At 39.7% G+C, this 20115-nt stretch overlaps 1 protein-coding gene and 2 non-coding genes across 3 annotated transcripts; all 3 read left to right on the forward strand.

The window, feature by feature from the left end:
* The first annotated feature begins 1480 nt into the window (after positions 1 to 1480).
* Positions 1481 to 17318, forward strand: LOC121504600 (eukaryotic initiation factor 4A-I). The gene is made up of 11 exons (XM_041779524.1): positions 1481 to 1597; positions 3393 to 3435; positions 3625 to 3757; positions 3879 to 4018; positions 6618 to 6786; positions 7222 to 7331; positions 10567 to 10710; positions 10815 to 10952; positions 13808 to 13897; positions 14835 to 14914; positions 16544 to 17318. The coding sequence occupies exons 1-11, from the start codon at positions 1575 to 1577 to the stop codon at positions 16686 to 16688; spliced, it is 1215 nt and encodes a 404-aa protein (XP_041635458.1). The 5' UTR covers positions 1481 to 1574; the 3' UTR covers positions 16689 to 17318.
* LOC121505118 lies at positions 6384 to 6523 on the forward strand. Its single transcript, XR_005991541.1, has one exon. It is a non-coding gene; the product is annotated as a small nucleolar RNA SNORD10 (small nucleolar RNA).
* Positions 6941 to 7080, forward strand: LOC121505117. Its single transcript, XR_005991540.1, has one exon. It is a non-coding gene; the product is annotated as a small nucleolar RNA SNORD10 (small nucleolar RNA).
* Positions 17319 to 20115: the final 2797 nt, after the last annotated feature.

The following is a 20115-nucleotide window of genomic DNA, read 5'->3' on the forward strand; positions in this document are numbered from 1 at the left end:
GATGTTCTGTTGTTCTGTTCTGTTTTGTTTTCAAATCCAAACACATAAATTAGGAATCAACCATTTCAATAAGGTTTGTTTTTCATTTTCTCAAATTTTGTGCTGGATAAAAAAAACAAAAACAAAGGAAGGTCAAAGCACGGAACACTGGGGATGTAAAGTTCTTTTATTCCACCTTTATTTGTGATGGGTGTTGTGAAAAATATACCTCAGTGTTCTGCCCTTTATTGTTCTTTTAGTATCCTGCACCGAAAGATAAGATGGAAAAACAAACCTTTTTTTAAGTATTAAGTTACTTTGAAAACTTTTTTTTTCCTTTTCATCTTCCATTTTGTGATGCTTAGTTTAATCTGAACTGCCTGAAAGACCTAAGGGCAGGTTTTATTTTTCCTATTTTCAAATGATAATTTTGATATTGTTTAATCTCTAGATTTTGTATTACTCATTTTGAATCAAAATCCATTAGCCATAAACAACACTGACCCAAACAGCTGCTCTCATTCTTTGTTGTCCTTTAAGGCTTCCACATTAAGGTAAAGGATGCAGATATTATACTGGTAGCTGGGGTGTAACCCTGCCTCTTGGCTAATGACAGCTGGGATTGGCTCCAGCCCCCAACAACCCTGAATGGGATTAGCAGTGTAGAAAGAGGATGGATGGCTTCTGAAAGCGAAGTCAGAATTCTGAGACCAAAATCTGAATTTTGAGATCAAGGTAATAATTTTAAGATCAAAGTCAGAATTCTGGGATCAACGGCAGATTTCGGACTTCATTCTTACAACTGGAAAAAAGTTGAATCTTGAAAAAGTCAGTGCTCCTTATCCTCTTCCATATTTTGGTACTTCACAGACCTTTGCCACTTGTTTTCCTGGCACAAATTTGCAACCCTCTGAAAACAGCCCTGTGACCCACTTTTTGGTCCTGACCCACTGGTTGAGAACCACGAATTGTGGGTATAAATGCCAGGACCCACCTGAATCCTCAAATCCCAAACCCCACGTCAGTGCCCTGTGTCCTATTTTTTCATCTGTATTTTTAGATGTGTTGATTAAAAAAAACTGATCACCTACGTAGTACATGGTTCAGTCATGAAGCTGTGATGACTACAGAGTGACTCATCCACCGTTTCATCATGTCCAGGTTACATCACAGCCTATTAGATGTGTCACAGCTGTAATTTTCCATGTTTTAAATCATTGAAAAGAGGTGATTATGGGAGGAAAATTTGTCTGAACGACGACAGAAGTCCATTTCTCCGCTCTTTTGTCTACAAAGAGGAAAAGAACACGGAAACTGTGAAATATTCACCAGCTTATCCCGGTCGAAGGAGCTCCGCTGATCTCACGGTTTCCTCATAAAACCCGCCCTCTTGACATGCCAATATCAGAACAATCGCACACTACTCCTCTCGCTATGACCCGCCTTCTTTGTGTGTGACGTGCAGACCTACCAATCAGATTCCTTCATGGGCGGGACAACTGCTAAATGACGGCGGTGTGTAGCAATGAGAAAGCCTTTTTGTGTGTTGTCAACGTATAAAAGACATTTCTGCCGCAGTTTCTTTCTTTGGAATAATGTCGGCTGAATATGACAATAGGTGAGGAAATCTTTTTATGTTTTATCGGTATTTAATGTTTTTATTACTTGATGTGTGTAGCGATGTTGATGTAAATGTTGTTAGGAATGACTGTTGAAGATGAAGATGCTAATGGAGCTTGTTTGGACTCTAGTACCGCTGGGCCTTCCTACAGCTAGCCTCGGGCTAACGATAGAAAGCTAATTTTTTTCATGAAAAGATAAACTGAGTGATAAGAATGGCAAATCTCGGTTAAAAGTAAACATGTTTCATATACTTTTGTTTTTCTTCGGTTAGTTACGGGTGACACGGATTTTAACGAAGATCCCTAAACATTACTGGGGTTATTAACAGGCAGCCGGCGCCGTCGATAGCACGTGAAAGCGCGTGTTAAAGGCCTTCACTGTCCTTTTCTAGAGGATTCTGTCCTGTTAAACGCCATAATTCGGTTTGAGGTGGCGTCGGAAATGTGGAAAATCCAGTTGTCATGCGATTAAAAAAACAGTCTGGTGTGATGGCTTAAATCTGCGCTCAATTTGAGAAAAGATTTGGCACATGTGCGCGGCAGGCGGCCGGGACAATGCCGGTGTTGCGCTGTGAAGGGTGACCGTGTTAACTGGTGACTTTTGGCGGAATGCGTGTAGGGTTTCTTTTCCTCGGAAACTATACAGAAGCACATTTGTGTCGTAACGTATGCCTCTTAATTTCAATTAGTGTCACATTATGAAACCGAAATGTGTGTAATGAATCTAATGCACTCTTTGACACGTTTTGTCTTTTTCATTCGGTCTAACCACGGACGCATTCGCCCGCAGGTCGCCGCTGAACACGGTCGCCATTTAAACAGTCACACTAAAAGAGTAGGCCGCGAACCGCTTTCCGAAGCTTTCCCTGTCCTTCTGCTCGGTGTTTACGTAAAACGCGGCCACCAAACACAAAAATCAAACCCGTGTCTGTGGACCAAGCGTGAAAGCGTTTCGCTGACTTGACAAATCGTGGCAAAAGGCCACAAAGAGGAGCTGAGCCTGTTAGCTTTGTTCGTTAGCAGGCCGATGCTAACATGGAGTCAGCTGAGGTTCTCTTTTTTTTCAGTGCCATTTTTCAACTACATGAATGGCCTAAAATCTACTTATCGCGCATCATTAATTTAATGTTTATCCACATTGAGGGTACTTAGTTGTGATGTAGCGGCACTGACACGTTCCAGCCGTCTGCCGCCGTCCTCTCGGACTCCTCTTAGTTAGATGGAGAATCGACCATCTTGAATAAATGTGGTTGAAATGGCGGACTCGAGAGGCGTCTGCTCACGAGCGAAAAACGCAAAAATCTGACCCATGATCCATAATAAAGCTCTGATTATTTCTTCAAACCGGGATTTGTTACCTACCCATGAAATAACTCTTCACGTAGGTGCTGTTTTTTTGTTGGATATTTGTTGAGGTGTACTAAACTAATTTTTGTAAGCTTTTATATGACACTAATTAGGATCAAATGACATTGATGTTTGCAAAAGTAAAATCTGAATAGAAGTCAAGGGAAGCCTGAACTGGAAGCTGTGGTCTCATCAAACCTGAATTATTCAATGCCTTAAGAAGGAATGGGAATATACTGTAATAGAATACTTAAAAAATATAAGAAATTATTATCATGGAGCATCTGATATATTCTGCTGATGGCCCTCAGCCTGAAGAAACCTTTATAGTAATGCATATCTAGACTCCTAGTTTGACTTCCTGTAATTGTAAACGGACAGTGTTTACTAAAATAAGCTGTCAAAGAACAATAGTATTGATTTGTGTTGTCTTTGCATTCACAGAGACAATGGCCCCGAGGGCATGGAGCCAGATGGCATCATTGAGGTAAGTATCTTTAGATTGAGCACCATAAAACCCCCCACAGTACAATGAAACTCTATTCCAATATGAAATGTTTGTCCATGCTGTAAAATTGTTTGCCACTGAGCTGCAGAAACAGATGAGGAAAACAAAGATAAAATAAAAGTGAAGCTTGATCATAATTCATGTCTCCATGTTGGTTTCTTCCCTCAGAGTAACTGGAATCAGATCACGGAGAGTTTTGATGAGATGAACCTGAGAGAGTCCCTGCTCAGGGGAATTTATGCCTATGGTTTCGAGAAGCCCTCCGCTATCCAGCAGAGAGCCATTATCCCTTGTATCAAGGGTAAGTACAGGGGAAATTTCAGTGAAAAGATCCTTGTATAACTCTTCTGTGTAAGCCAGCTCTGCAGGATTAACTAACGGTGTGCATGTTCTGATTTTTACCTGTCACCTGTGTCTTCCAGGCTACGATGTGATCGCTCAGGCCCAGTCTGGCACTGGGAAGACTGCCACCTTTGCCATCTCCATCCTCCAGCAGACTGACGTGGACCTGAAAGAGACCCAGGCTCTGGTCCTGGCTCCCACCAGGGAGCTGGCTCAGCAGGTACGGTGCTGTTAGGACTCTGCAGAGAGAGACTGGAACATGTTTACATGAGTTTTAATGGAAAACTGCTTTAGCTGTTAACAGTATAGCAGCAGTTCAGGAGACTAAAAGTACAAATTTTTGAAAATGTCTGATGTATACACTGCTAAAACTTCTCACACATATTAATTACCATCACAAGCTTTACTAGAAGATATAATGTATAGCGGATCATTCGTGGATCATAAATCTAATGAATTTCAGAGAGTTCAGTCAGAAGTTAGATTATTAGATTTTAATTGGGCCAACTTCTGTTAACTTTCATACCTGTGATACTGATGATCTGATACTTTTAAAGATGGTGTCTTAAAGAGCCAGATTGATTAGTAGAAGACTTCAAACCATGCAGCATTTTTAACTCAAAGCTGCTCCAAGGCAAAGCCACCATCCAGATTGCACAAATAACACTGGGAATATTTAGACTGGAATCTCCAGCGGCCTTTCATTCCTAACTAAAATGACCATTCCAAGTGAACATTCCAGGGTTTAAAGGCTGGAGCTGTAATCCAAAGACATCATTGTTTCATGGCTGGCTGGTACTGTGCTCCCTCTGCGTTAAAGGAAGTAGTAATTTAGAAGCAAACGGTTATGCCTGCTTTCTAGTTTGACAAACAGGTTAGACATCCTGGGTTGTGTATGAAAATAAGGCAGGCAATGTGTGATCCAGTCTTTGTTTGGATGTATTTTTCCCTTTAAACCATGAGCAGGGCTGGACTGGGAACTGCAGCATTTCCACCCTTAAATTTCCTCTTTGAATTCATCTGTTTAAACAAGGAAACGCACTTAGAGGTGCACGCAAGAAATCTAATGCCCTGTTTCAAACAGCTACAAAGTAACAACACTGCTCTCTCTGTCTGTCAGACATAGATGAGGTTTAAGGGTAGCTCAACTAGCAGCTAAACATTAACCGTGGCATCTGAAAAAATTGGAATAACATGCAAAAGTTTTTCCTGTGAGTTAATAAAGCGACCAAACGTCTATATATTCTAGGTTCATCTTATGAAAGGTGAAATATTTCAAGACCTTCTTTATTTTAATCCTGGTTATTAGAGCTTAACTCACAATAATCCGCTCTCTCAGAATATTAGAATATCACAAACATTAATTCAGATTAAGATTTATAATGCAGAAATGTTGAACTGTTAAATTCTGCCCATTTATCACTCAGTACTTGGTCTGGGCTTCTTTTTCATTAGTTTCTGAATCTATGCCCGTGCCATGAAGCCGTTCAGTTGGTGGTGTAATACGGAGCCCAGGTTGCTCTGATGGCGGCCTTGAGCTTGTCTGGATTTTTCAGTCTGGTAGCTCATCTCCTCTTGACAGAGATCCCCTATGCAGTTCAGGTCATTCAAACACCGTAAAACCATGGTCAGCAAACCAGTTTCTGGAAGTTTCGGCTTCACTGTGGGCAGGTGAAAAGGATATCAGCATCTCCATAATGCTTCTCAGCAGATGGAAGCAGGAAGGGTCATGTTGACTCTGGACTTGATAAAGCACAGTGAAGCAACAGCAGCAGATGACATGGCACCTTCAGCCATTGCTGACTGTGGAAGCTGAAAACACTGGACTTCAAGACCTGATGGATTCTGGACCTCGCAGATCTCCCTCCAGACTCTGAGACCATGATTTACAAATTTTGTTTTCACCTGATGAACAGGATTTTGGACTACTGACACCGACGGTCCAGTTCTTTTCCTCTTCAGTCCAGGTGGGACTCTGATGTCTGTGGTTCCAGAATGGATCCACACTAAGAATACCACACATGTAGTCCATTTCTTGGACCCATCTATGTGGCAACTCTTGATCAACTGACTCCAGTCTCAGTCCGCTGCTTGTGAAGCTCCCTGAAGTTCTTGAATCTACTTTGCTTGACAATGGTCTGATGGCTGAGCTCATCCCTGCTGCTTGTGCACCTTTTCTTTGCACACTTCTCCCTCCCAGTCAGTTTTACATGAATGTTTTGATACAGCCTCTGAGAACAGCCTGTCCATTCAGCAGTGACCTGCTGTGGCTTACCTTTCTCACGGAGGCTGTCAATAACTGTCTTCTGGAGAATAGTCCAGTCAACAGTACTCCCCATGATTGTGGTTGTGTGGACTGAACCAGAGTGAGAATAAAGGCTCAGGAAACCTTTGCATATTGGACTCTTCCACAATAATTATAGATGATGGATTTCATTTTGATGAGCTGTAGGCCATATTCATAAACATTAAAACAAAAAAATGGTATGAGATGAATCTTAAATTTCTGGATATCCAACCCTTTTCAAGTAAATCCCAGGAAAAATAAACTTTTCCAGATGTAACTGTGAATACAGATAGCTTCTGTGTGATGATGAAACCCATGCGTGTCAGCTGACTCTGTAAACTCCAGCCATGTTGGTTCTCTGGTTGGCGTTCTGCTGGCTTGAGTCATCAGCACGGTGGGGGTCCAGAGATGTGATCATACATGACTACTTCTGAATACAGCACAAATTTTAAAAAAGGAGGACTTTGATAAAATAAACACTGTTTATACTACTTTTCTAAGCCTAAATGCCCCCCTCTCCTGTCCTCTTCAGATCCAGAAGGTGGTGCTGTCCCTGGGTGACTACATGGGAGCCGTTTGCTACGCCTGCATTGGAGGGACCAGCGTCCGCACCGAGGTCCAGAGGCTGTCCTGTGAGGCCCCTCACATCGTTGTGGGAACCCCCGGTCGTGTGTTTGATATGATATCCCGTGGATCCTTGTGTAAGTCACCATCATAGGCTTTGTAGTTTTATTAATTTTGTACAGTGAAATCTGCTGTTGTGTTGTATTAAAATAATTTTGAAAGTTTTGTTGCTCCTCAACGTGATTATTTTTAGCACCACTAAAGTTTAGTAAACAGTCAAAGGAAAATGCTGTGTAATGATGAAACCCATGCGTGTCAGCTGACTCTGTAAGCTCCAGCCGTGTTGGTTCTCTGGTCAGCGTTCTGCTGGCCCGAGTCATCAGCACGGCGGGGGTCCAGAGACGTGATCATACATCACTACTTCTGAATACAGCGCATACATCAGATGTGAGACTGTGGAGTCTGAGCAGAACATGTAGAGAAATAATGAACCATCATTCCTCTGTGTTGAGAGAGAGTAAGTTTTATGAAAATGTTTTTTTGGTTATTTCATAATTATGCATTTCCTGTAGGTCCCAAGTTCATCAAGATGTTTGTCCTTGATGAGGCTGATGAAATGCTGAGTCGAGGGTTCAAGGATCAGATCTATGACATCTTCAGGAAAATGAACAGCAGCGCCCAGGTAAGACATTTACAGCCAGATATAATGATAGTAAGCACTTTGGGTTAAAGATCCTTACGTTATTATCCATGCTGGTTATTTAGATGCTGAGTGGTAATCCTTAACACTTTGTGTGGCCATACCTCAATGCATTCTGCATTCCACTGCTTATTCATGACATTGCTGTCACAGTTGACGTTGGGTGTTTTTTTTCCCAGTATTTCAACGATGTTAAGTTGTCCACTGAATAAAAGAGGTCTCTGAGGGATTCAGAAATGGGATGCCAACAGAACATAGAGTGCTGTGCAGTAGGAGTGTAAAAAATGATTGATGTATATCAATTGGTTGATTGACGATCCAGTCAGATCAATGGAAAGTCAAAACATCGATCTAAATGGATGCTTCAAGCTACGCTTTCATTTTGAAATTCCTCCCGCACGCCTGTGACAGTTTCCGCCCCAGGCAGCGTCCACAGCAAGTTAGCCACAAGCTAACTAAGTAGCAGCCGTGGCTTAAAGTTTCGCGGCTGAGGGATTTCCTCTCCTCTCTCTGCTGTGTGGATATATTTCAGACAGACGCTACTGCAGGACGGATCTCTCCCCTTAGTTTGCCGGCTACATCTATGTCTTTATCCGTATATAACCGCTGTATGAGATCGTTGACGGATAAAAAACACTCCACCCGTTACGGTTGAGGGAGCAAGCGCTGTCTGCAGCACACCGCAGATACACAGAGAGGAAAAGTCTGCTGCTGCATGTCTCCTTCGATAAACTTATTTTACATCGCCGTCTCACGTTAGATTTATAATGAAAATATAAGCTGTCCAAACTTAACGCGGTTCAAGCAGGACAGCTGTTCTCTGTACCCCCCCCCCGCTCTTGTTATAAAGCTGCACATCACAGGAACGTCTTTTATAATAAAACTTTGCTCTAGTATTCTGTCAAACCTTTCAGTTTATTAAAATCAAGGTTGCAATAAATAAAAAATGATAAAGAATCATTATTTAACATCATATGCCACATATTTGACCTCATTTAAATCTCACAGGGTGTATAAACTAAATGAACAATCTGCCACATTAACAGGCCCCTGTGTAAAGTATGAAGGGCTGATGTAGAGCAGAAATATCTGTTGAGGTCCACATGTGTGTAAATAAGTTTAAGAAACTCTAACTGTGTGAAATTTTTGCACAAAATCGTCTGATATTGATCCTGAGCCCCAAATTGAATCAAAATTGTATCGTGGCAGATTTTGTGATATCGGAAAAAATCGTATCATTGTCCAAAATATCGACATATCGTATCGGGATGAAACTGGTGATTTACACCCTTACTGTGCAGGACCAAAAACTGAGGCTGAAGTAAGGTGTGTACCCACAATTAAGCAAACAGAGGTCCCCGTTGGGACTGAAGGTGGATCGACACAACCCTGGTTATGCTCCGTATTTCCCTTGCATTTCTCCAGGGGCATGGGAAATGCTGATGAAAAAAACAATAGTCCATACCTATAAAGAGAAGTAAGAGCTGGATGTGGCAAGTCGTAGTTGCCTATCGTCCCAAAAAGGTGGAGCTACACACAAAAAAATAGGGGGTTTACACTGGTCTCTGTGAGTAGCGGGTGAAAAACAAAATATCTGCTTTAAATCAGGGATATTTGGACTCGACAGAGATCCACACAGTTTCCTAGTCTGTGGGTATTGATATCTGGCAACAAATCAAGTTTCTTGATGTTTATCTGGACCGGATTTTAATCAACAAAGCAGAGCCTGAAGGCTCACATCAGCCTGGTCTATCTGTGATGGATGTGAAACTAAATTAATGCTGAAGTTTTGTGAATACGAAGCTTGATCAGTTGATTCTCTGTATTGTAACTAGTTATTCATCTACAGCGTATTTTTCGTAACTGGTGAAAACATTGCTCTGTGACTGTTTAACGCTCTCATAAAACTTAGGGCTGCAGCCTGTTTTAAAATGCACTCAGGATGTCTGACTTAATCTAATCTGATTTTTAACACCAGTTAACCCTTCAGCTTATTTTTAATGTGGTGAAATCTCATGGTGTAACTCTTAAATTTTATATTATGTTTTATAAACTGTTAAAGACTAGATATAGTTTGCATATATAGCATACCGCTACAACTCAGCGTTTCTGTACATGTATTCCATCAGCTGAGGGTCTGTATTGACCGTGGTTAGCATAATAAAGTTATAGTGTTTTTAAAGCACCTGCAGCTGAAAATAAGCAGTTTTATGTTTATTCCCTACGGATTTCTTTCTACAACTCAGCATCTGACATGCCTTTACAGCCCGTCCACCAAGTAAGGGTAAGGGTGTCTGTGGAAACGCAAACTGTTTTGGTGTTTAGCGTACCAAACCGTACTCAAACCAGAACACCTGATAGAAACGTGGCTTTAGAGTGAGAGGGCTCACACTGGGGTTGTGTCTGGTATAGTATATGGTACGGTAGGCAGGCCTCTCCACAGAATTGGCTGAGCCTCTGATAAACCCAGAGAGTGGGCCTTTCCTAGTTGTGATTTATTGATGATAATCCATGTATGTGGGTAGCATTGGTGTTAGTCTTGGCCAAGGGTTACCTCAATTTGGAGCCAAGTAGTGTCTATTATTGGTTTCTGATGACTATTTATTCATGCCACTTTTCCAACCATTTGTGCCTTTTTTTTTTTTTTTGCCCTGTCTTACCCACTTTTTACCCATTTTACTGCTTGTTTGCCTTCGCTGTTGCTGCTTTTTTTGTGAGTCCTAATGCAGTTTAGTGGTTTTTGGTCCTGATGCTAGACCACTTAAGACCCACTGCTTTGGGCACTCCTGGTGCCTTGTCATCTCCCTCTTTCATCTTGTTCCTGGTTCATGTCAACACCTAGGACAGGGGAAATTAGGAATTGCGGTACAAGGGAAAATTTTGTTGCATGCAATTAAGAAACACTGTAAGAAGGTGACTTGAGTCCTGATTGAAGGCAGTCATTGGTGACATTTATGTAATGTTGGCATTGCTGCCTGTAATTGCGCGTTATATTGGGGGGAGGTATCTTGATAAGCCTTTTTACCTTCTTACATCCCCTGCACGATGTTTCTTCTAATTATCTTGTATTGGTCTTATCTGTTTTATAATGATTTTATGTCTGCAGCTAACTGGTACTTTAAATCAGAAAATTTCTTGTCTATGCAGTAAGAAATTGGTGTCAGAATTAAAGAATGTATGGCCCATTTGTCCTGACCTTACCTCCCTGTCTCTACAGGTCGTCCTGCTGTCAGCCACCATGCCTGCTGAGGTGTTGGAGGTCACAAAGAAGTTCATGCGTGATCCAGTCAGGATCCTGGTGAAGAAGGAGGAGCTGACCCTCGAGGGTATCCGCCAGTTCTACATCAACGTGGAGAAGGAGGTGCGCAACAATTCACGCCTTTAGAATTGCATTTGTGTTTTGAACTGACGATGGTAAAAATGCTCAGAGAGCTGCAGCCTCATGTCTGACCTGTCGTTCCTCAGGAGTGGAAGCTGGACACGCTGTGTGACCTGTACGAGACTCTGACCATCACTCAGGCCGTCATCTTCATCAACACGAGGAGGAAAGTGGACTGGCTCACTGAGAAGATGCACGCTAGAGACTTCACAGTCTCTGCTCTGGTGAGAATCTGACTTTCCCACACTTTTACAACCTTTATCCTAAGACACTACAGCCTGTTGAATAAATTGGCTCTAGCTGGGTCTTCACCAGTGACCTGCTGGTACCCACATCCTCATTTTCTCCTGTTAGAATCATTTAGTGTAACCTTGAGTTGTGTTGTAGTCCAGGGTTCCCTCTCCTCCCAGCTGTGGTGTTGGTGAAGGACTGAATGTTCCTTGGTAGAGAAGCTGTCTGCCCTCCACTGTGTCTGGGTTTACGTTCTGGAATCACAACTAATTGGCAGATTACACATGATCCTGTTTTATATTCACATTTTATCCTTGTCCTTTCGGAGGGGGAATTTTGTGGAGTGATGGAAACCTTAAAGACATGACTCTTCAGTTTTCAAAATTTTTGCGCTTGTCTAAAGTGCTGTAGACTCTTGTGATGTTAAACCATTAAAGTCAGATCACTGCAGAATAATTGTCCCAAGTTTTTTGAATATAATTTGACTACAATGCAAATGTCAGAATTTTAACTCAAATTTACCTTAGCTTTAATTTGGTGTGCATATTTGATATCTCCTTGTTATTTAGGATGAGAAGGATTTAATGAGGATGAAAACTAAACTTTTGTTTTTAAAAATCAAGTGTTTTTTTTTTTAATGACATCCTCATATAGGGATAGTGGGTCTCTTTTACTGTATAACAGAGTAAAGGCACAATTTTTAAAAAATGGGGGCAAAACAGGTTTAAAAGTAGAGTTGGAATTACCCTTGAAAGTATTTGATTATAAAATGTTTTTGCTTGTATATTTATGAACACTCAAGGTTCACATTTAAACAATTTTGTTTGCTTAAATCTGCTCTGTATTTTCTATATTTTGTGTACTTTTTGTTATTTGTCTTGTCTTCCAAACTTGGCGCTACTGAGTTTTCTAAGAAAATAAGTGATCCTACTAAGATTTTTGGATTTTATTTAGAATATTCATTTATTCAGTTATTGCAAAGTTTTTATTAAACACTTAAGTACTATTTTGTGGCTTTTTGCTATTTATCATATATTTTGTAATAAAAGGCAGACATCAGTTTCTTTTAATGCATCAATCATTGGGGACAGAGCACAGTAATGATCATGGACATGTTCTAGCTTGGAGCCATAGACCAATTTCCACCTGTAGTCCCAGGCAGGTCGATGCCATATGTATAAAAGTGAACATAATGAAAACAAAAAAATAAATAAAATCAGACAACATGCAGAGAACAGTACGTTATTATACAAAGACCCTCCTATATCCATGGTTGCTCTGGCTATGCATGTAGAGAGCCTGGTTTCCCCTTCTTTTTCATTAGTTTTTATTAGATAGTCTATTAAGATAATTATTTATGTTGAAAAGCTAGTTAAAGACATAATTTTCTATCCCCCACTGCCAACAAAAAGAATTATCCCCCACAAAAGTTCAAAAAGTTAGATTTTTGGAAAGGATGTTTCAGTGATATTTATATATCATGTTCTTTTTGCACACATCTGATGGAAATATACACGCAACAAATTAAAGTTAACAGTTAAATTTGACATTGAAAGCTGACACTGTAAGTGGGGAAAAAACAATGGATATGACTTGTGATAGATCATTCCTGATGGGAAAAATTTCCTGAGAAAACCCTAAAAAAGGAAATTTTGCGAAGTAAGATTGAAAATAGTTGCATTTTGAGGATCACTGTTTTAGATTGTACTGTTCATAACAGAGTTCCTCTGACAATGGTGGCTTTTCATACATGTATTATGCTTCTTGACGGTAGCCACACACTAGCTGTCATGACGATAACTATGGCAGACTTGCTAGATTGTTTATCTCTTTTCTCTACATTTAATATGTAGTTTAGTCTCACCTGGAGAACGTCCCCATCTGTCTACACAAACGATGGTGTTAGACACTTTTATTTACACCTCCACTTTATAGAATGAGGATTTTCAGGGGATCACTTGTCTAAATATATCCTAAGTTTAACTTTTATCAGTAAACGGTCCAAAGGCAGAGAGCTATAAGTTTAAGGATGAGAGATGATGGCACAGGGAATTATCCACAGCTGCTTTGAGTCGGGTTTTTTTCTGTTTCTAAGTTTTGACCAAGTCATCCTGTTGTAACTTCAGCATGTGGCTTGTTCAACAACGGAGCTTAAAACAAGTCTTGGTTGCATCATTACACTGAGCTTTTTTTTTTTTTCCTCAGTCCTTGTTTTGTAATCATCTCTTGTCTTCTCACATAAGAGAAATGCCTTTTTACAACGGATCATTACCATAAACTTAGTTTCTACACTGGTGTAATATGTTTGTCCCTGTATAGTTCATCAATCATTGTTTTGCAGAAGTATTATCATTGCAAATGCCTCATAAATCTGATGCCCTGACATGCACACACAGCAGTCCCACCCTACCAGCTCAGTTTTACAGTTATGCAACCACTTCCCTACCACCGCCCTGTGTACTACCTCTGAGCCGTGGAACAGCCCCATAGCCCTGGGACATTTCTAAGCAGGAGAACTATCATAACAGTGAAGTTTCACGTGTTTCAGTGTAAGCTTAACACTCACGATCCATGAGGTGTGCCTGACAGCTGATCCAGGAGAAACACTGCAGAGTCTAGATTTTCTGAAATACAATACACTTGCATACAAGCTTTGTCACGTATAATTACAGATGTTAAGTTTATTTGGCAGAGAAACAAAGTTGGCTGATTTTCATAGTGAGCTCAGTTCTGTTTGAAGTGCTGATTTTTCTGTCCCTTTGATCACCTTCAGTACGAACTTCAGTAAAGTTATTTCCCACTGTGCAGTGTCTGACTATGAAGTAACATTTCTAATCTTGTTTTATAGCATGGTGACATGGACCAGAAAGAGAGAGACCTGATCATGAGGGAGTTCCGCTCCGGCTCCAGTCGAGTCCTCATCACCACTGACCTGCTGGTACGTATGTCCTCAGCATTGGTTTATTATTGGACTCCAGATGGGTTTAAATGAGCGTCCATGTTTAAGAGGGTTATGTTGTAGTCCAGGGTTCCCTCTCCTCCCAGCTGTGGTGTTGGTGAAGGACTGAATGTTCCTTGGTAGAGAAGCTGTCTGCCCTCCACTGTGTCCGGGTCTACATCCTGGAATCACAACTAATTGGCAGATTACACTCGGTTCAGTCTTCATGTAATCACATCTATGGCTTTCCTTTTGGAGGGGAACTTTGTGGAAGGATGGGAATGGAAACTGGGTTCAAGGAAGACCTGGTTCCACAGTTTGAAAACTCAAATCAAGAACGTTTGAGCTTATTAATACTGCATAGATTTCCATGGTTCCTCTAATGTGACGTATCACTAGGTGATTCTAATCACTTGTACACCAACAACTGAAAGAAGGTCTTGAAATGGATTAGAATCCAACAAGTATGAAGCATGTAGGCATTGTGAACCAAAGTAAATACAAACTGATTTTGATTTAAATGTTTGAAACAAGTCGGAAAAAAGCTAGTTGGATAACCCAACAAGGCTATGAAACAATCCATTATGTGTTTAAGGTGGGCCCTGTAAAATCACTGATTGACATGTCTTCAAATCTTGACTTGAAGGAAAGGAAATTTAGGTTAGGGTAAGATTTTTAAATTTAGCACCCAAAAGCATCTCATTTGTGTTGGCAAGGAGGCAAAAATATTTTTTCTGCAATCTTAGATGAATATTGAGGAGTATTTGCAAGGCATCAAACATCCTCATGATCTGCTACTGTTGTGATTCAAAGTTTGCTAAACATCTGTTTGATTGGTGAAAAGCCTTTTGAAATCAATGCACCAAGTTGGCTCTAGACCCTTAGTTATAGCCACAACTTTGCAAGTTGTCCAACTAATCTTTGCTTTCCTTTCCAGGCCAGAGGCATTGATGTCCAGCAGGTGTCTCTAGTTATTAACTACGACCTGCCGACCAACAGAGAAAACTACATCCACAGGTAAGAGTTAAAAAAAAAAAAACGTTGTGAGATTGAACTTTGCGAGCATTTTCTTGCTGATTCTGATTAGAAAGGACCTGGATGTATTAATGGTGCCTTTTGTAAGATCAATCCTCACTAAAGAAAAAATGCAGTCTGTTTTCGCTCAGCATCAGCTGATTTGTTGCCGCACTTACACTTACTTGAGAGAATCTTTTCTACTGATATTGGCTTTTTTTTTTTTTTTTGGAAAATCTAGCAGGGATAACCTATGACGTGTCTTTCAAGGTAGCCATTGCTAATGTGAGGACATAAGTCCTTAGATTTTTAATTTTAGTATCATGACAGTCTGCATAAAATTACATAAATCAGGTGGCCATAAACTACACAATCAATATTTTTGACTCTTGGCACCCCAAGATTTAGCTTTTGCATTTGCATCATACTTCTCCAGATACAAAGGTGCTGATTTTATCACCAAAACAAACAAATCACACAAAGCTTTTATACCACAAATGGCTCAGCTATACAACAAGTGTAAATTTGTTAGTTGTTTTTTTTTTTTTTTGCGATCAAATTTTTATTTTCATTTGCATTAAAGAAGTTAACAAGTTAAGTCCAACAGAGGTATTTCAGGGGATACAATATTACTAGAATGGATTCTCAGAGAAAGAAAATTGGCCCAAGACATAAGAACGTGTCATGGGATACCATAGAACACAGTGAAAATATTGATGATAAAAAAGGCAAGGTAAGATGACACACATAAACTAAAAAATAAAAATACCTACATAACATTTGTGAAAGTTGTTGACAATAAAAACTATACTTGTAAATAAGTGAAAATAAAAACACAACTTCAGAAGCTGCATTGTCGCGAAACTGTCATTTTCTTGATAATCTAATGTAGATTCTTGAAATAGTTGATTAAATGTCTCCCTATATGCTCGAACTTTTGCTCTTTGGCCACCCAGTTTTTAGTTTGAAATGGGAATTTAAAAATCCAAGAACAAGCCGTTTCAAAGAAAAGGGGAGGCAAAACAGAAAAACGTGGCCTTGATGTTTTCAGGCAGTTTGATATCAAATGGAGTATTGAGAAACTGAAAACAAACGTGTTCTTGATTTCTCTTTTTGCTTTCAATTTGTTTTATAAAATCAGGAAAGGTTGTTTTTCTTATGTGTTCCTAATCAAAGAACAGAACACTGTAACTTTTTTCTTTTTTCTGCCATTGTGATTTAATGCTCTTGATATAAAAACATGTCACCACCAAATTATATTCTTTGAGCCTTCTGTTTTTGACCCGGGGGGTCTGTTCTTTGTTTTTGTTTTTTTTTTAATTCAGTGGTCTGTTCTGTGTCTTTTTGAAAAACAAGTTTGTTTACAATTTTCTGGTTTATAATTCTCGATGTTATATCCATCTACCTTAAAACCATTTTTAAATGGTTACTGGGAAACCGCTCCTTTCTTGATTTTGGATTTTCCTTTTCAGAATAAAATTGGTTGGCCAGAACTACGCTGACCCATGACATTCCTGTAATGTTTCATTGCTGAAACGCTAGTTAAAACTCCCCTGTCCCTCCATCTTTGTCTGATGTGTCTTAAACCATAAGAATCGGTGTAACTGACTGACTGTGTCCGTCTCTCCTCAGGATTGGTCGGGGCGGTCGTTTCGGCAGAAAGGGAGTAGCCATCAACATGGTGACCGAGGACGATAAACGCACCCTGAGAGACATCGAGACATTCTACAACACCACCATCGAGGAGATGCCCATGAACGTGGCCGACCTGATCTAGAAGATTCCTCACGCCCTCTGTCCTCCCCCATCCCGCTTATTTTAGATGTCAAAACCTTGTTTCTTATACGATCTGATTCTAAGAACTTGTTTTGCTAAATTCAGCCTCGACTTTCCCCCCCTCCATCATAAAGGAAAGGAAGAAACGCAGCCACCTCTCCTTCCTTTCCTCTCAGATAGAATCAGCCATATTGGAAGGATGATTATTGACCTGTTTCATGTGTTTGCCATAGTCCATGACCCCCACATCAGCACCCAAATTCTTCCTGCAGCTGTCAAATTTGAATTTTCATCACAGAGGACTTTTAACAGTTTGTACTGGGGTCCATCCAGAGCTAAACAGGAACCGCGTTTCCAAAAGCACATAAAAAAAAGGTTCAAAATTTTAAAACATGACTCGGTTGTGTAAGCGTTGTGCATGTTAGAGAAACTGTGAAATGTGGCTGCCAGTGGACAGATTTTGACCACAGCTTGGTTTGGACTCGGACCATAACATGCTGCATTTGACCAGATCAGTATTTACACAACTTTCAGTGTACTTAAAAACATCATGATCATGTTGAGAAGAGCGGTCTGGGGGCCAGAGTACACAGGGCATACTCAATAAAAAGACCTGTATAGTAAAACTCCATCATGAATGAGTTGTTTACCATTTTGACCATTTTACTGCTGTTTCATATTATATATTTTTTTTATGGCTATTGTACATACTGCTTGACTTGTGCAGTAGCGTTCAGTTGAAGACCGACCAGTGTTCGAGGATGTGTGGAGGCAAAAGGACGGTGAGTTAGGCGAGACTTTGCCTCCGTACCTTGATGACCCGGTTGGATTTTCACCTTTTTGTTAATTTTATTTCCAGCAATATTGAATTTTTTTTTTTTTTTTTATAAGGTGGTGGTGACTTTTTGTAACCTACCTCCCCATAATGCTAGGGGAGGGGGGGTGGCTATCTACATGAAAGGACCAAACTATAGATTTAAGTATATAGAGACCCTCCCCAGCCCTCGTTCCTCTTTTAAAGCGCTCTCATATTAAAATGCCTGTCATCATGGGGTGTCTGGTGTAGGACAACTGTCATGTTTTGGGGGTGTATAGTCAGTGCTATTTTTTAAAATGAATTTACGGACTTGTTAACCTTTTTGAGACAGAAACAGTGTACCAAGTTTTCTACATTGGATTCTGTATAGTATTTATTTTAATGGTCTTTAAAAAAAAATAAAGGTTTCTCCTTTTTAACAGTGTAAACTGGCCTCTGCATTGTTGAATAGCATGAAAACTAAACGGCCAATCCTGTGTGGTAAGGCTATTATAAATGTATATAATGGCGCTAAAGCTGCAGTTTGGTCCAATTTAAGGTCATGGGTTAAGTTTTTACCACTTCATTACTGGGATAAAATTGCAGACATCCTGAAAGCTGCCTTTAACCGTGAGAAAAGGGCAGGTTGGACTCAAACATCAACTATTTTAGCATGTAATTACTTGATGTTTTACGTAATAAACAAAGTTGCCTATCCGTGTGAAGTCCATTCAGTCATAAATAAGCATATGTTCAACTTAATGTGCCTTAAATATGTTTAAAGACTGCAATTAAAAAACGCGATAATTTGCTTGTAACGTTTAACGTTCAACTACAGCACAAATTTCCTCTTCTCCCTAACTTCCGGCACCTGAAGTCCCGCCTTCTACTTTTTTGTCTGTCATTGGCTACTCTCTCGAACTTCTCCGTGTCATTTGCTCCTACACGTAAGCGCGTCAGGTCCCGCCTTACCGCGCTGCGATAGGCTGCTCACCTGAAGCATCCCTGTGATTGGATGCCTCTTTTGCGCGGCAACACGAGAAAATCATATCCTTTGTTGTACATAAATAGAAACACGACGTATAGCATAATTCTTGTAATGTGTAGTCATTTTTAAACCTATATTTATGTTACTCCTGTAATACACCTTGGAATCACCTCGTCATGCGTTATAGGAAAGTATGACTGCTATGGGTAAGAATTAAAACAAATAATCTGGATCAAACCGCATTAATCACATTAACATATTTTTACACGGTTATTACCACACATTGAAAGCCCACCGGCTATAGCAGTCCTCCTGCTCCAATGGTTGGGAGACCGACTGCATCTGTAAGCGAACAAAATGTAGTCAAGGCCCCATTAACTATAATGGTGTTACGGTTTAACAAGTGACCTGGTTTACCAGTGACGTGGTTCTGGTTGTCTGATGTAAATGGAGGTAGGTGTCACAGCAGATTTAACTTTAATTTGTTTAATACTGAGTGTCAATGACAAACTAATAATAAACATTATTATTAGAAATACGATGCACAGACAGAGGGATTCACTAGGACTGCAACCACAGGTGGCATCACTCTTAACAACAGAGAGCCCCACAGAGAACATCCCATTTATTTATTTATTTTACTCTTAGATGTTAAGACCATTTTGTGACTGTGCAAACGTAACAGCATACATTTTGGAAGGTATTTTATCAGATTCTGTAACAGTTCAATAAGAATCTCTAGACTTTTTGTACCTACTCAGGCTGTTGGTGACCAAAAATGTCCCGTTGAAACCCATTAAAACCACCATTTTCGATTCTCCAGGCATCACAATAAAAACACGCATATATGATTATAGGCTTTTGTTCTGGAGTTATTGCTTTAAATTTAAAGGTTTTCCTTTTAGTCACCAAATGTCAGCCTTTTTACCATATTTGGCATGAGAGGGAATTAGACGCTTTATTCCTGGTGTTCCAAAGGGGCGCTAATGTAAAAACTGACATAATCCAATCTGCAGTAGTTTCAAAGAAATGTTTCAATTTTTGTGATTTTTACAGTACAAGCATTAGGGGTTTTTAATCAATAGTTGTTATTTCTGATCAGGTCTGATCTTGATTAAAAATATAAGACGAAAGAAGTTGGAAGAAATTTTATGTATATTATTTTATTTTTTTTATTTATGTATGCTTTCATTACACATATATAACATAAAACACATAATTTATTTTACACCGTCTGGGGATTAATCATGGATCAAGAGGCCTTCAAGTGAAATATTTCAGCAAAAAAATCATCATTCCTTGAAAATTAGTCTGCTGTAGAATTCACATTACTACAGGTTTCAATTTTGTTTTTTCAGGTAAATTATTTTTTTGGCTATAGGTTTAAATACTTAAAATGTCACAAATATCTTAGAAGTTTAGCATCCATAAAGGTTTTATTATAAAATTGCAATGTTTTAAAGTTTATAAAGAGCTTAATGTTTAATCGTGGTGTAAAATTAACAACGTTTGTAGTCCACTAGATGGAGACACAGTTCTATTTTCACCGTTGTGGACTTGGTTGAGTTTGTTGACACTACTACAGTCAGAGAAATATTGGAAGACATCACTTGGGTTGCTTTAATCCATTAAACACTTTGATTT

The sequence above is a fragment of the Cheilinus undulatus genome, linkage group 22 (genome assembly GCF_018320785.1).
Source record: "Cheilinus undulatus linkage group 22, ASM1832078v1, whole genome shotgun sequence".
NCBI lineage: Eukaryota > Metazoa > Chordata > Actinopteri > Labriformes > Labridae > Cheilinus > Cheilinus undulatus.

Excerpts from the sequence above, each read along its gene's own strand:
- LOC121504600 (XM_041779524.1), top strand. The coding sequence starts at position 1,575 with ATGTCGGCTGAATATGACAATAG. Across the intron at positions 4,019-6,617 it reads CCAGGGAGCTGGCTCAGCAG|ATCCAGAAGGTGGTGCTGTC; the intron begins GTACGGTGCTGT and ends TGTCCTCTTCAG. Across the intron at positions 7,332-10,566 it reads AAATGAACAGCAGCGCCCAG|GTCGTCCTGCTGTCAGCCAC; the intron begins GTAAGACATTTA and ends CTGTCTCTACAG.